Raw genomic sequence first — 12,286 nt, forward strand, 5'->3', positions numbered from 1 at the left:
AAACCAAAACCAAACCCTTGTCTTTGCGTCTCCATTCCGCTACGCTCACTTATCAGACTCGCAGCTTTTTTACTCAACTGCCTGCTCCTTGGAACGGCTGCCCATCGTTGGCGTTCATGCTTTTTCGTTCTTTTTCGCTCTCCGCCCTTCTTGTACTTGTACCTCCTCCTTCTTATTCTCCTTCGTTGCTCCCTTTTGCCTTTTCCTCTTCGCCTTGTCTCTTCCCCTTCCCGCTTCGAGGCCACGACGTGGCGCGTGAGACAAAGACTGCCCATCCACCGACGCCCACCCAACCCCCCAGGGACAACGGTCTCTGTGTCTGAGAGTTTCCGTTTGTGTGACCCTCGAATCTCTCTTTTTTGCCTTTGCCCGCGGACCTGCCAGCCCTTTGTCTTGCCTTGGCGGTGGCATTCCAAAGTCGTCGACTAATCACATCTCCTCCTTCGTCGGCACTCCTTGTCTGGGCCTGCGCGACAGACAGCATTCCTCCTACATCAATCCCTCAACCCCCTTGCCTCCGCGAATCATCAGAGCTGTCCGGGTCCATCGGATTGCCCTTTCTTCCGGTCTGCTCTCCACAACGTTCATGAATGCGATCTGCGAGCATCGGGATTCCTGGAGCATGCACGGAGTGTAGCTCAACCCCACGGTACATGCAGGCCATCTCGTCCACGGCTGCTTGCTGAGACTCTGCTGGCAAACGAAAAGGGCAGGCTGGTTAGTTACCTTGCATTCACCTCTTCGATTCCATCTCTTTTCTTTAATACCGTTGCTCCCAGAGCATCTCAATCTCTCCATCGACCTCCCCTCCCTTCCTTCCTTTGCTTTCTCGAACTGTATAATTGTGTTGGTCCTGGTGGTCTCTTCATCCCCCATTTTTGAAGGGGGTTGCTGTTCCTTTTTTTTTCTTTTCGCTCCCTTTGGTATGTTCCCACGTCGTGTGCTCTCACCCCTGCAGCACGAGTTCTTTCCACAAACAAAGACCATGGGCTAACTCCTAGTCTTTCCATCACCAGTCATATATTCGCGTGGACGCCTTTCGGGGTGCTTGCAAATACATTTCGACACAATCGTTCTCGGCTCTCTTCGCTTGTTTAACTTAATACCGGGGCTGTGTGCTGCCACCTGCAGATACTGGTTCGACTTTTTCACATACATACATACATACTTGGTAATACTGTTACGGTCATCAGCCTACGGGGATGGCATCCGCTATGGCAGCGAATGCAGCGGCTGTGCATAGTGTAAGTGCGGCCTTGATCTGTTTCGAAGGAGCTCTTGATGGTTGACACGTTGATGCCAGGTCCGATCAAACAGAGTCGCGAATATCAGCTCATCTTCGACGATGAACAGTGATCGAACACGAACTGCTCACTCTGCAACGATGGGGAACGGGTTCGGCAGTGGCAAGACGAGCTGGAACAGTAACATCTGGGGAAACAATAACCTGGGGAATACGTTCAACACTGATGGTGCATCTGATTCGTCGGTTCGAGGTAAGATTTGCTCGCGTGCTAGCTCTTATTTGCGCGGCAGATGCGTTTTATTAGCTTTGAGACATTTTCATACTGACGTGGTGTCCAGATAACGCCTTCGAAGGGAAGTCAGGTTCGAGTTCTCTGCTGTCATCCTCGGAATCAGATGGATGGACTGGCCGTCCCAACCTTCCGTGGAGTACCGTCAGCCCGACCACATCGTTGTCCATGGGCCAGAATAAGGGCATGACAACATCTCCGGTCGACAGTCGCAGCGCTGATCGAAGTGCACCGGCTAGGCCCGAGACTGGTGACGCAACGTCGTACTTCTCATTACCTCGCGCTTCTGCGATTGGTCACACACCAAGCAGTTCAGTGTCCAAGACGTATCTCAATTCCGCTTCAGAGACTTTCCCCTCTTCTGCAGCAGAGACGATTTCCTTTGGTAGTTTCGGAAGTTTTAGAAACGAGGATGTCGGCAATCGGCAAGTGAACGCGTCCGCCTTCGCTGGCAACGCTGTCACTTCCAGCTTTCAATCCAAACCCAGCCTTGTCACGGGTAATCGAGAGGCCCAACGAGCAGACGATGTCATCGGGACAATGGGTATGCCATCGTTCTCTCAGGTTGCTTCCGAGTCGATGTCCAACAGGCAGTCGATGTCAACTCCTTACTCGCACCTGTCTCACAATTCGGTGTCACTGGGCTCCCAGAGGCCTATGCACTCCGCCCACCCTTCCTTCCATTTGGAGACCCCGGCACTAGAGAATCGCTTTGCCAACGGTCCGCTGGACATCAACGCGGGACTCAGTCGACTTCAGCTGAACGAAAACAACACTTTTGCAGCGCAACAGAATCCGCAGAGACCTGCTTACGTGTCCCATGGGTCCTACGATGCTTCTTTTAATCGATTCAAATACCAGCTCGCTGCGGATGATGGAAACTACCCTCCAGTTGCTTCGTATACTCCCGACGGCCCGGTTGATCTCCCCTTCGGCTATCAGTCAATCTCACGACTGGGCGAGCGGGATTCAACGCCACCAGCAGACTTCAGCCGAGGAATGAATAGTCCTTTCTACTCAACGGGAGGCACCCCTCCGGTAGCGGCGACTCAATTGCGGCCCTCTTCGGGGAATCGCTTGTCTGGCCATATCGGCGAAGGGCAGGCCGCTCTTCTGGATCGGAAGCTGCGTGGTTTGCAGGAGCAGGACTTTGCCCAGACAGCAGCGAATCCACTACAGGCGCGTCTGCCTTTCCCTGGCGCGTATGACCTTTCTGGATACTCCGCCGCTAGGCTGAATCCCTTCACCGGGTTTTATCCAATGGCCCAGTTTGGTGGTCTTGGTGCTGCCATGATGCAAAGACCCCATCGCGATCATGACCCTAGCCAGGTCGTCCGCAGCCCCCTTCTCGAAGAATTCCGAAGCAACAGTAAGGGGAACAAACGATATGAATTGAAGGTAAGATTTTCTTCCGTTTCCGAGCCGTGGCTGTAAGCGTCTGACCTGGGCCAGGATATATACAATCATATTGTTGAGTTCAGTGGCGATCAGCATGGTTCGCGCTTCATCCAGCAAAAGTTGGAGACCGCCAACAGCGATGAGAAAGAACAGGTCTTCCGCGAAATCCAGCCCAATTCTCTGCAGCTGATGACCGATGTGTTCGGCAATTATGTCGTGCAGAAGCTCTTTGAACATGGCAACCAGACGCAGAAGAAGATCCTGGCGAACCAGATGAAAGGACACATTCTTGCGCTCTCGACCCAGATGTACGGATGTCGCGTCGTGCAAAAGGCCCTCGAGCACATCTTGACGGATCAGCAAGCCTCCATGGTCAAGGAGCTGGAGAATCATGTTCTCAAATGTGTTCGCGACCAAAACGGCAACCATGTGATTCAAAAGGCCATTGAGCGGGTTCCTTCCCAGCATATCCAGTTTATCATCAATGCGTTCAAAGGCCAGGTGAATCGGCTTGCGGCCCATCCATATGGCTGTCGTGTCATTCAGAGGATGTTAGAGCATTGCGAAGAAGCCGATCGAGAGTCAATCCTTGCCGAGCTCCACGCCTGTACTGCCAGCCTCATTCCGGATCAATTTGGAAATTATGTGATTCAGCATGTTATTGAAAATGGCGAGGAGAAAGATCGTTCCCGCATGATCTCCGTCGTCATCTCTCAGGTCCTTGTATTTTCCAAGCACAAGTTCGCCAGCAATGTCGTTGAGAAGAGCATCGAATTCGGCGAGGAAAGCCAGCGTCGGGAGATTATTCGCCTTCTGACTTCTCCCAACGAGCGAGGCGAGAGTCCACTCCTCGGACTGATGCGCGACCAATACGGCAACTACGTTATTCGTATGTTTTCCCTTTCCTAATATGATGTGCTCGCCTGCATTTGCTCAGTGCTGACATCGTTTACAGAGAAAGTTCTCGGACAAGTTAAAGGCGCTCAGCGTGAGGCTCTAATTGAGCAGATCAAGCCGTTGCTCAGCCAGCTCAAGAAGTTCAGTTACGGCAAACAGATCGTGGCCATTGAGAAGCTTATTGCCGAACCGAATTCCCCTGCCTCGAACGCTAACTCCTCGACAACGCCACCGGCTTCTCACAAATCCTCACCGCAGCCTGCTCGTCGGTCGCTGACCGATATGGATGGCTGTCGCCCACCCGTGGGCGGCGCAGCTCCACCCACACCTCCGCCTACAGACACGCAGAGCTGCCATGGAGGTTCCGCCAGCGATGGTTTGGTTGATGGGCCTGTGGAGGCATGCAAAGGCTTGGCCACCACTTCCGTAGCTGCCCTCACCGATGCCACTGGTACCTCTGGCTCGACCCTGCCAATTGGTATCAGTGTCTCTTCTGAGCCCAATGCTTAGACGCCTCTTGCTATTTCGGTATCGTGACACTTTATTCTGCTTTCTGTTCAATATTCTATTCTATTCTATTCTATTCTGGGAGGGACATATACATACAGGAATATTCAAGGGAGATATATGGGGTTTTTTCATGTTTACATTTCTGTTCTCTTCTTTGCCGGTATGTACAAGGCACGGCGGCGCATTACATCGAGGGATGAGGTTCCAAAATTTCTGTGTATCGGTTGGCCTCTTCCGCCTGTCACTTTACAGGTTGTCTTTTGTCCTTGTCCATGTGGTGGGTTCTACTTCGTGATGAGATGAAGATATGCCTCTTCTACTCGGTTATAATATCCCGGCTCTGTTGGCGTGAATCTGGCGTCTTAATGGATGGAATGGAATGAGTCTACTGCGAGATTGCACATTTCGGAAGATTCGGGGGTTCGAACTGTTACGCGGTGCTTTGCTCGGAAAGTGAAAATGTGTGTGATAATTGGGAAAGGACCACGAGAAAAATGTTAGAAGTAACGGAATGAAAACTGCTTGCTTTGTCTGATACAGATACAGCTTTGTTCTGATACGGGTCTTTTTATCTTGTATCCAAATGAACATATCCCATTTACTAGTTGTCATGACGTCCCCAGCAGTATTTTTACGAGCTCGAAGGTAATTTAATATACAGTAAACTTATTGCACTGTAGAAGTGATGATAATCAGGTTGTCTGGGAATAGTCTGATAGACTCGGTTGATCTAACGATCGTTGCCGCGCGGCTACCAGTCGGTTATATCACGTGACATAAATTTATACCCGCCCATAGTCGCGCGTATCATCTACGCTGTCTCCGCCACAAGTTACAACTCTCCCCGCAGACTGCTCGCAGACAGACAGGTGACGGTCTGTCGCAGTCTTCCGTTCTCTTCTTCTGTGTGGGTTGCTATCTGGTCTGAGACAGGAGCAGGACGAAGTCAGGTTCGCAGCTTCCAGTGCAGTCGAACCTCCGCCACATCGGAGCTTGCAAAATCATCATCCAGCTGCATCCTGAGCTATTAGCACGTACCTCAGTTGCACACGACGTGCTTACGAACAAGGGGGTAAAAAATCCGCATACATACATTTTCTTTCATCGTTCATTTCATCCTCTCTTTCTTTCCTCTTGATTCGACACTCGCAATGTCCTCAAACGTCGGCCTCCCAACGCCCCGCGGAAGCGGTACGTCAGGGTACGTGCAACGCAATCATGCATTCCTCAAGCCCCGAAGCGCCGGCTACGGAGCCCCGTACCCTCCCGTATCCGTGAACGGTGACTCCAAAGACAAGAATGGCGGCGCATCGTCCTTCAAGCAGCGCAAACCAGACAAGCAGATCCTGGAGCATGACCGGAAGCGCGCCATCGAAGTCAAGGTGCTGGAGGAGCGGGAGCGGCTAGAAGAGGAGAATGAGCGGATTGAGGAGGAGCTGAAGAAGCAGAAACAATCTGGCAAAGACGATGATAAGAAGAAGAACCGGCTAGTCCCCCTCTCGGAGGAGGAGATTGAAGAGCGATGCGATGCTCTCCGTCAGCGACTCCTCAAGGAGTTGGAAGAGGAGCTTGCGGGACATGATCATGATGATCTTGATGATGGTTTCGAGAGCAGACCTGGATATGGCTATGGCAGAGACGACCGACGACGACGCGGCGATCCAGGCCCGCCTCCTCGAGAGAGGAAGCAGTTCAAGTCCTACCAGGTCCACGAACTCGCGGAGGCGAAGATGCAGGAGACGGAGCGCCTCCGCAAGGCGCTGGGTATTAAGGAAGATTGGGAGAAGGAGAGAGATAGAGATAGGGACAGGGAAAGGGAAAGAGACAGAGAAAAGGAACGAGACAGAGAAAGAGAGAGAGAAAGGGAAAGGGTTAGAGACCGCGACCGCTACTGAAAGGATAAAAAAAGGTGTCGTTATTTCCGAATGGTTGTCAAAGTCTGCTTTTTTGACGATGTCGACGATGATGACGATCTCGGTCTGTCTTCCGTCCTGTCTGACTTATTCGGACTTTTTCGGTAATTTGGTATGACGAACGTTCGATTTCGCGGTTTTTATCTTGTTCTATCGGATTGAATTGGGACATCGTATGGCGTTCTGAAGGAGTTATACAAAATGGTGCTTAGCTACGAGCCGGTTCACAAATATATTAATTAATGTCTTAGTATACAAAAATATGGAAAAGCCGTTCCTGTCTGTCCTAGCTCTTTTTATTATATACCTATCCCAAGCGTACTATCTATCTACATCACCATGGATCCGGAAATGTCGTGTACTACTAGTACATCCACGTAACTACCTATGAGTCTATATAGCATACACACACGAAAGAAATCCATCCATTCGTTCATTCATGGATATTCGATATCACGTCAAGAACTTCTCAATAATCCACCCCTCCTTCTTATCCTTCACCTGAATGACCTTCTTCGCCGGCAACGGCCACCCCGTACTACCGGGCTCATCGCCCACCAGCGACGGAATCACCCAACACTCTCTCCGCTCAGGCACCCCGCCCAGCGGCTCAATCTTCCCAATCGGCTTCCCGTACTCGATTAGCGGTGTTCCGTGCGCGAGGGCCGAAAGCTGCAGCCCGCTGGGCGCCACGAGCGGGAACATCCTGATCTTTGGCACCGAGGAGTCGGAGATGAGTGACGGGCTGGATTGTTGCAGGTGCGAGTAGATTATGTATTGCGGCATCTCTGTCGGAGAGAGATGTGCCAGGACCGAGGACGGGTGCACATACACGGCTTTCTCGTCGAGCTCGACTGCGCGGCCTTCGCGGGATCGGAAGAGCGTTAGATAGGGCACCTCGATGGCCCGCTTTGGCTTGCGGGGAATCTCTGGCGGGACGGGCGCGAGATCGGCGCGGATGGCGACGTTGTCGATGAAGCCTGCCGTGACAATCTGCTTCAGCGCCTTGAGCTGCTTCTGAGACGGCTCTGGAAGACGCGCTTCGTACGCACCGATCACGCCGGGGTTGTTCGCGCGCACGATGTCGGTGAGCTGACGGCGGAGCTGGGACGCTTCCTTCAGTCCCTTCGCCCGCAGGAACATCTGGTTGCAAAAGGACTCTTCATCCGAAGCGTAGGCGTACGCGCAGACTGCTGACAGATACTTCAGTGCGTCGGAGGTGTCGTCGTGTTTGCTGAGTATACGGTGGGCTCGGCTGTAGGCCTTCCGACGAGCCTCTCGAGCTGTATCTTCTAGACGGTCTGCGTTGGTGTACACTTCATCTTCGTCCTTGTCCTTGTCCTTGTCCTTGTCCTTGTCCTCGTCCTGGCTGGACGGCGCCATGTCGACCTGACTCTCTGGAATGAAGAGATCGCCCACAGCGAGTGCAGAGACAAGCGCAATCACATATGGCATACAGCCATGTTGATGGCCGATCTGCAGCATTTTCCCGAATCGGGGCGACAGAGGATACGTGGACAAGCGGTGTCCGATCTCCGTGACCTTACCGTCAGGCGAAAGCGCCCCGAGGTTTTTCAGAAGCTTCTCTGCCTTTGCCAGGCCCTGACGACTGGGTGGTGTCGGGAAAGGGAAATTAATCACGTGGTGCAATCCCATACTCTTCATTTGCAGAACGACACCCTCGATGGGTGTTCGGAGAATCTCAGGATCCGTATATTCTGGGAATTCCGATTCATAGATCGCTGAAGAATATAATCGGTAGCAGTGACCCGGTCCAGTTCGACCAGCTCGTCCGGCTCTCTGATTTGCGCTGGCTTTGCTGATCCAACCGATCTGATACGTCTGAACGCCAGTGAACAAGTCGTATTGTTTCTCTTTGGACCGCCCACAATCGAAAACGTATCTGATTCCCGGAATCGTAAGACTGGTTTCGGCAACGTTTGTGGCCAGCACGATGAGTCTTGACCCTTCTGGAGGCGGCTCAAAGACCTTCAACTGCTCTTTCGTGGGCAGCTGTGAATACAGCGGCAATACATGAACTCGAGTCGAAGAATCCATGCTTTCCTCGCCCAGATCAAAATCTTGGTCGTCATTCTCATCGTCATCCAGACCGGTGATTTCTACCTCACTGTCGTTGTCGTCGTCTCCACCACCTCCGGAAGCTGCAACATCTGGACCAGCCAGATCAAGGTCTTCAGCCTCGAGTGGTGCGTCGACAGCTGATATCTGGACTTTACCCTGAACGGTTTCACCGCGCTGAGTCGGTTTGAATGTCTGTTTCAGGCGCTTGGCTAACTGTTTGATCTCATTCTGCCCGGTTAAGAAGACAAGCATTCCGCCTGGAGGGAGTTTGCGGTGCCCCTTTGAGACCTTTCGGAACGCTTCTTCGACGTAGTCGCGATGCGTCCGCCGAGCAAAATGAATCGTAACAGGATATTGCCGGCCTTCCGCTTGCACCAAGGGTGGTGGTCCGTGCCGGAAAAGATGTGTGTTTTGCGTGAAATCTGAAATTCGTAATGTGGCCGACATGATGACAAGCTTCAGTGGCTTCACGGATGGATCTTCTTGGCTCATGGATTTCCGGAGGTCGACGATGCGGCTGACCATTCCAATCAAGATATCGGTGTTGACACTTCGCTCGTGAGCTTCATCAATAATGATGATGGAATATTTGCTCAGAGAAAAGTCCTTGGCGATTTCACGCAGGAGAATACCGTCGGTCATGAACTTGATGGCCGTTTTGTTGGAGACATTCGTATCGAAACGAATCTGATAGGAGACTCGGTCCGAGTACTGCCCGAGTTCATCACTAACTCGTTTCGCCATGCTGACGGCAGCAACCCGGCGAGGCTGAGTGACTCCGATCATGCCCGGATTGGGACTGTCGGGGTGACCATAGCCAGCTTCGAACAGAAACTGCGGCAGCTGTGTTGTTTTGCCGCTTCCTGTGGCTCCCCATATGACGACCGAAGGATTATTGTGTATAGCCTCCATAATCTTCTGTTCTTCTCCCACCACTGGTAATTTTAGCCGGGCATTCTGTATCTCTTCTGGACGATCCACCTGAACACTGAACGCTTTGCGGTTCGGGTCTCCCGTTGTTGGTTGCAGCTCCGGAGGCAAAGGCTCTTCTTCGTAGACAGTATTCCTGGGTGTCTTCCCCTTGCGGACCACAATCTCAGCAGAGGCTGGTAGCTGTTCCAACTGTTCCGTGAGTGGCTGGCCCGCTGTGGGCTTGAACCCTACAGCCTCGTTGATCTGCTGCGTCGCCCACTCCTTGAATGCAGAATTCCGAGGACGAATCCGCTTCGGACCGTCTTCTTCGTTTTCATCTTCTTCCATATCTTCATCCTCATCTTCGTCCTCATCTCCAGTCTCATCTTCCGACCCCTCCTCTTCTTCCTCAGATGTATCCTCCTTTTCAGAATTTGAATCACTATCCTCGCTATTTTCACGCTCGGAATCGCTGGGTGACCGATCAACTTCATTATTTTCATCAGCTTCCTCTTCCTCTTCTCCTCCTTTTTCTTCCTCGGAATCAAACCCTTCCCAGGGGGGTTCTTCAACAACCGGCTTGGTCTTCCTCGTTTTCTTCCGTTTCTTCAGAATGGGGAAGCCGTCCTCTCCGATCTCAAGCGGTCGTTTCAAACCGCTTCCGATTTGAGGTAGGGCCGACTTCTGTGGACCGGAATTTGCATCGACAACAGAAGTAGTCTGCACGTGTGATTTTGATTCCCATTCGTCATCGGAAGAAAGATCGGAGTCAGAGGTGATCTCCTCTGTATCTTTGGCGGCAACGGTCTCAGAGGAAGCGCGATGGGAGGTCGCTGTTTTCTTCTTCCCTAGATCCTTTGAGCTGCGTAGATTTGAGGTGTCAACTTTCGCTTGCGCAAGTTTCTTCAGCAGTTCTAGATTTTCCTCTTTTTTCAGTTTGTTTTCCTGCGCTTCGAATTAGCAAAAAAAGTACCATGAGAACGACGCGACTTGTCTCAACTCCGTACAATATATTTATCCAGGCGCTTCTTCTTCTTAGCGGACATCTTCGGCTGTTGCGTCCGTAGCTCTTCCCTCAGTTTCTGTCGCCGTTCCTCTTTCTCCGCCTTGGAGATGGGAATGATTTCGGCGACATTGGTGTCCACGGGCGCAGTAGCGGACTGATTGTCGCGCTGCCTGCGCTTGTGCTTGCGTTCACGAGGCGTGTATTTCGCCATTGTGTCTGAAAGAGTGGTCGAGCTGGTGACCACACCAAGGGCGAAGCGACAGCCTGCTCAAAGATTTCATTTCATAAAAAAATCGGCCGAGTTCGAGGGGCGGGCAAATTCTGCCGGGAAGGTTGGTGGATGGCGGCCGTTGTTGGGTCACCGCCTTTGTTCCCGCTTTTGATCGTTCACTCTTAACAGTATGGAGATCTTATTGTCCATTGATAGTTACTACTCAGTGAGTACCAGTTTCAAACAGCTCTTAATCAATATTTGGAGCTTATTGTAAAATATCCTTACGATTCCGGTCCTCGAGCCCATCTAAGAATGGCAGAACCATTCAATCTCAACAGCTTCAATGAGGTGCTCAACCTCCCATTCCCCGCTGCCACCAAGCAAGCGGCGGGGTTGGTGAACGGCATTTTGACGGATGTCCTGGTGATCAATTTCAGCGATAAGATCCTTGTGGCAATCTCCCAGCGGGGACGACTAGCCCATTGGGTGCGTATGCCCATGCCAGTGCCAAGGGAAGATCTTCAATCCTACTGACAATCGAAAGCTCTCCGTACCACTGGAAAACATCAACCCTGGGACCAACGGCTTTCATAGCATACCAGACGGCGATGAAGATAGTCTCCTCCCCCTGCCCAATCTCACCGCCACGTCTCTGCTTGGTGGTCATGCTCCAGGACATGAGACGATCAATCAGCTGTACGCTCGTCAGATCGGCAGCGCTATTGCGATGAAAACCCCAAATGAGAAGAGAACGCTTCTTGTGGGATTGGGGCTGGATAGGCCCCAGGCCGACAGAGACACGTTTTTCGCTATTATTGACCTTGTGTTGCAGTGTATCTGAAGTCGTTGCATTGGTTAGATGCGTGGCTGCAGTCGAGCTCCATATGGCGGAACAGCCTTACTATCCCGCCGCCGTTTGGCAATGGCCTCATTCGGCTTGGACTTGCATGATTTGGAGACTCAAACAACACTGAGCCAGTCAGTGGAGATACTTCTCTACGTGGAGGCATGGAATCTTCTAACCGGGTCCGATATCGAGAGCAAGAGCACGAATCGTCACTAGCTCTTCTCAATATCATTAACAAACGGTTTTTCATGCCCGCAGAAGCCCTCCCAGTATGCCAAGATGCGGACGGGACAATTGAAAAGAGAAGGAAATGGCGGAAAATGTTCTCAGGGCTGCTGTGTTCTTACTCGATGGCCTCCTCTTGACTACAATTTGGCCGAAGTTGCCGGACAGAACCGCGCTGCATGGGCATGCACACATTTTCACCATGGAAAAAAAAAGCAAAGTTTCTTGAAAGAGGTTGACATATTTCTATCGAGGAGTTTAGCGTCACATCTGAACGATTTGATTCGACTCAGACAAAATCCGCTTTCCGTGATACCCTTCTTTCCCTTCCCGCTTCCCGCGTCGCCGATGGATCTGTCACCGCATCACAGAGATCTCTCCGGCGTTTCAACACTTCTGCAAGAGGGAAGAGTGCAACAGAAACGGACTACATCACAGAACGAGGAACAGACGCATCGTGATGCTGGCATGAATGTATACGGCGCTGCAATGGTACGGAAAGGATGTTAATCAACTAGACTAGTCATTCTTCGTGTATGAATATACAGTATACATAGATATAATGGCAGTCTAGGTATGGCCGTGAAATTTTCCTATGTATTTCCAATCCAAGTTACCGAGTTTCCATCACAAAAATTGACACTACACTATCGTACAGTACACTGCAGGGAGAACAGAACATCCACAAGTGACCTCAAGTCAAGTCACAAGTCTCCAGCCCTGATAAGGTAGGTAATAAAGGGAGTC

At 51.5% G+C, this 12,286-nt stretch overlaps 5 protein-coding genes across 5 annotated transcripts; 4 read left to right on the forward strand and 1 right to left on the reverse strand.

Moving 5' to 3' along the window:
* Positions 1-1,202: 1,202 nt before the first annotated feature.
* Positions 1,203-4,340, forward strand: VTN77DRAFT_5470 (uncharacterized protein; the record flags this gene model as incomplete). Its single annotated transcript, XM_069421643.1, has 5 exons — positions 1,203-1,244; positions 1,304-1,496; positions 1,585-2,933; positions 2,988-3,822; positions 3,889-4,340. The coding sequence occupies 5 exons, from the start codon at positions 1,203-1,205 to the stop codon at positions 4,338-4,340; spliced, it is 2,871 nt and encodes a 956-aa protein (XP_069281625.1).
* A 1,151-nt stretch (positions 4,341-5,491) lies between these two features.
* VTN77DRAFT_5471 (uncharacterized protein) lies at positions 5,492-6,235 on the forward strand (the record flags this gene model as incomplete). Its single annotated transcript, XM_069421644.1, has 1 exon — positions 5,492-6,235. One exon carries the CDS (start codon positions 5,492-5,494, stop codon positions 6,233-6,235), a length of 744 nt encoding a protein of 247 aa, XP_069281626.1.
* A 471-nt stretch (positions 6,236-6,706) lies between these two features.
* On the reverse strand, positions 6,707-10,464 carry VTN77DRAFT_5472 (uncharacterized protein; the record flags this gene model as incomplete). The annotated part of the gene is made up of 2 exons (XM_069421645.1): positions 6,707-10,192; positions 10,255-10,464. 2 exons carry the CDS (start codon positions 10,462-10,464, stop codon positions 6,707-6,709), a joined length of 3,696 nt encoding a protein of 1,231 aa, XP_069281627.1.
* A 315-nt stretch (positions 10,465-10,779) lies between these two features.
* Positions 10,780-11,308, forward strand: VTN77DRAFT_5473 (uncharacterized protein; the record flags this gene model as incomplete). The annotated part of the gene is made up of 2 exons (XM_069421646.1): positions 10,780-10,953; positions 11,012-11,308. The coding sequence occupies 2 exons, from the start codon at positions 10,780-10,782 to the stop codon at positions 11,306-11,308; spliced, it is 471 nt and encodes a 156-aa protein (XP_069281628.1).
* Positions 11,309-11,593: 285 nt separating this feature from the next.
* VTN77DRAFT_5474 (uncharacterized protein) lies at positions 11,594-12,049 on the forward strand (the record flags this gene model as incomplete). Its single annotated transcript, XM_069421647.1, has 1 exon — positions 11,594-12,049. One exon carries the CDS (start codon positions 11,594-11,596, stop codon positions 12,047-12,049), a length of 456 nt encoding a protein of 151 aa, XP_069281629.1.
* Between the last annotated feature and the right edge of the window lie 237 nt (positions 12,050-12,286).

The sequence above is a fragment of the Rasamsonia byssochlamydoides genome (genome assembly GCF_041956645.1).
Source record: "Rasamsonia byssochlamydoides strain NRRL 3658 unplaced genomic scaffold VTN77scaffold_4, whole genome shotgun sequence".
NCBI classification, from domain to species: Eukaryota; Fungi; Ascomycota; class Eurotiomycetes; order Eurotiales; family Trichocomaceae; genus Rasamsonia; species Rasamsonia byssochlamydoides.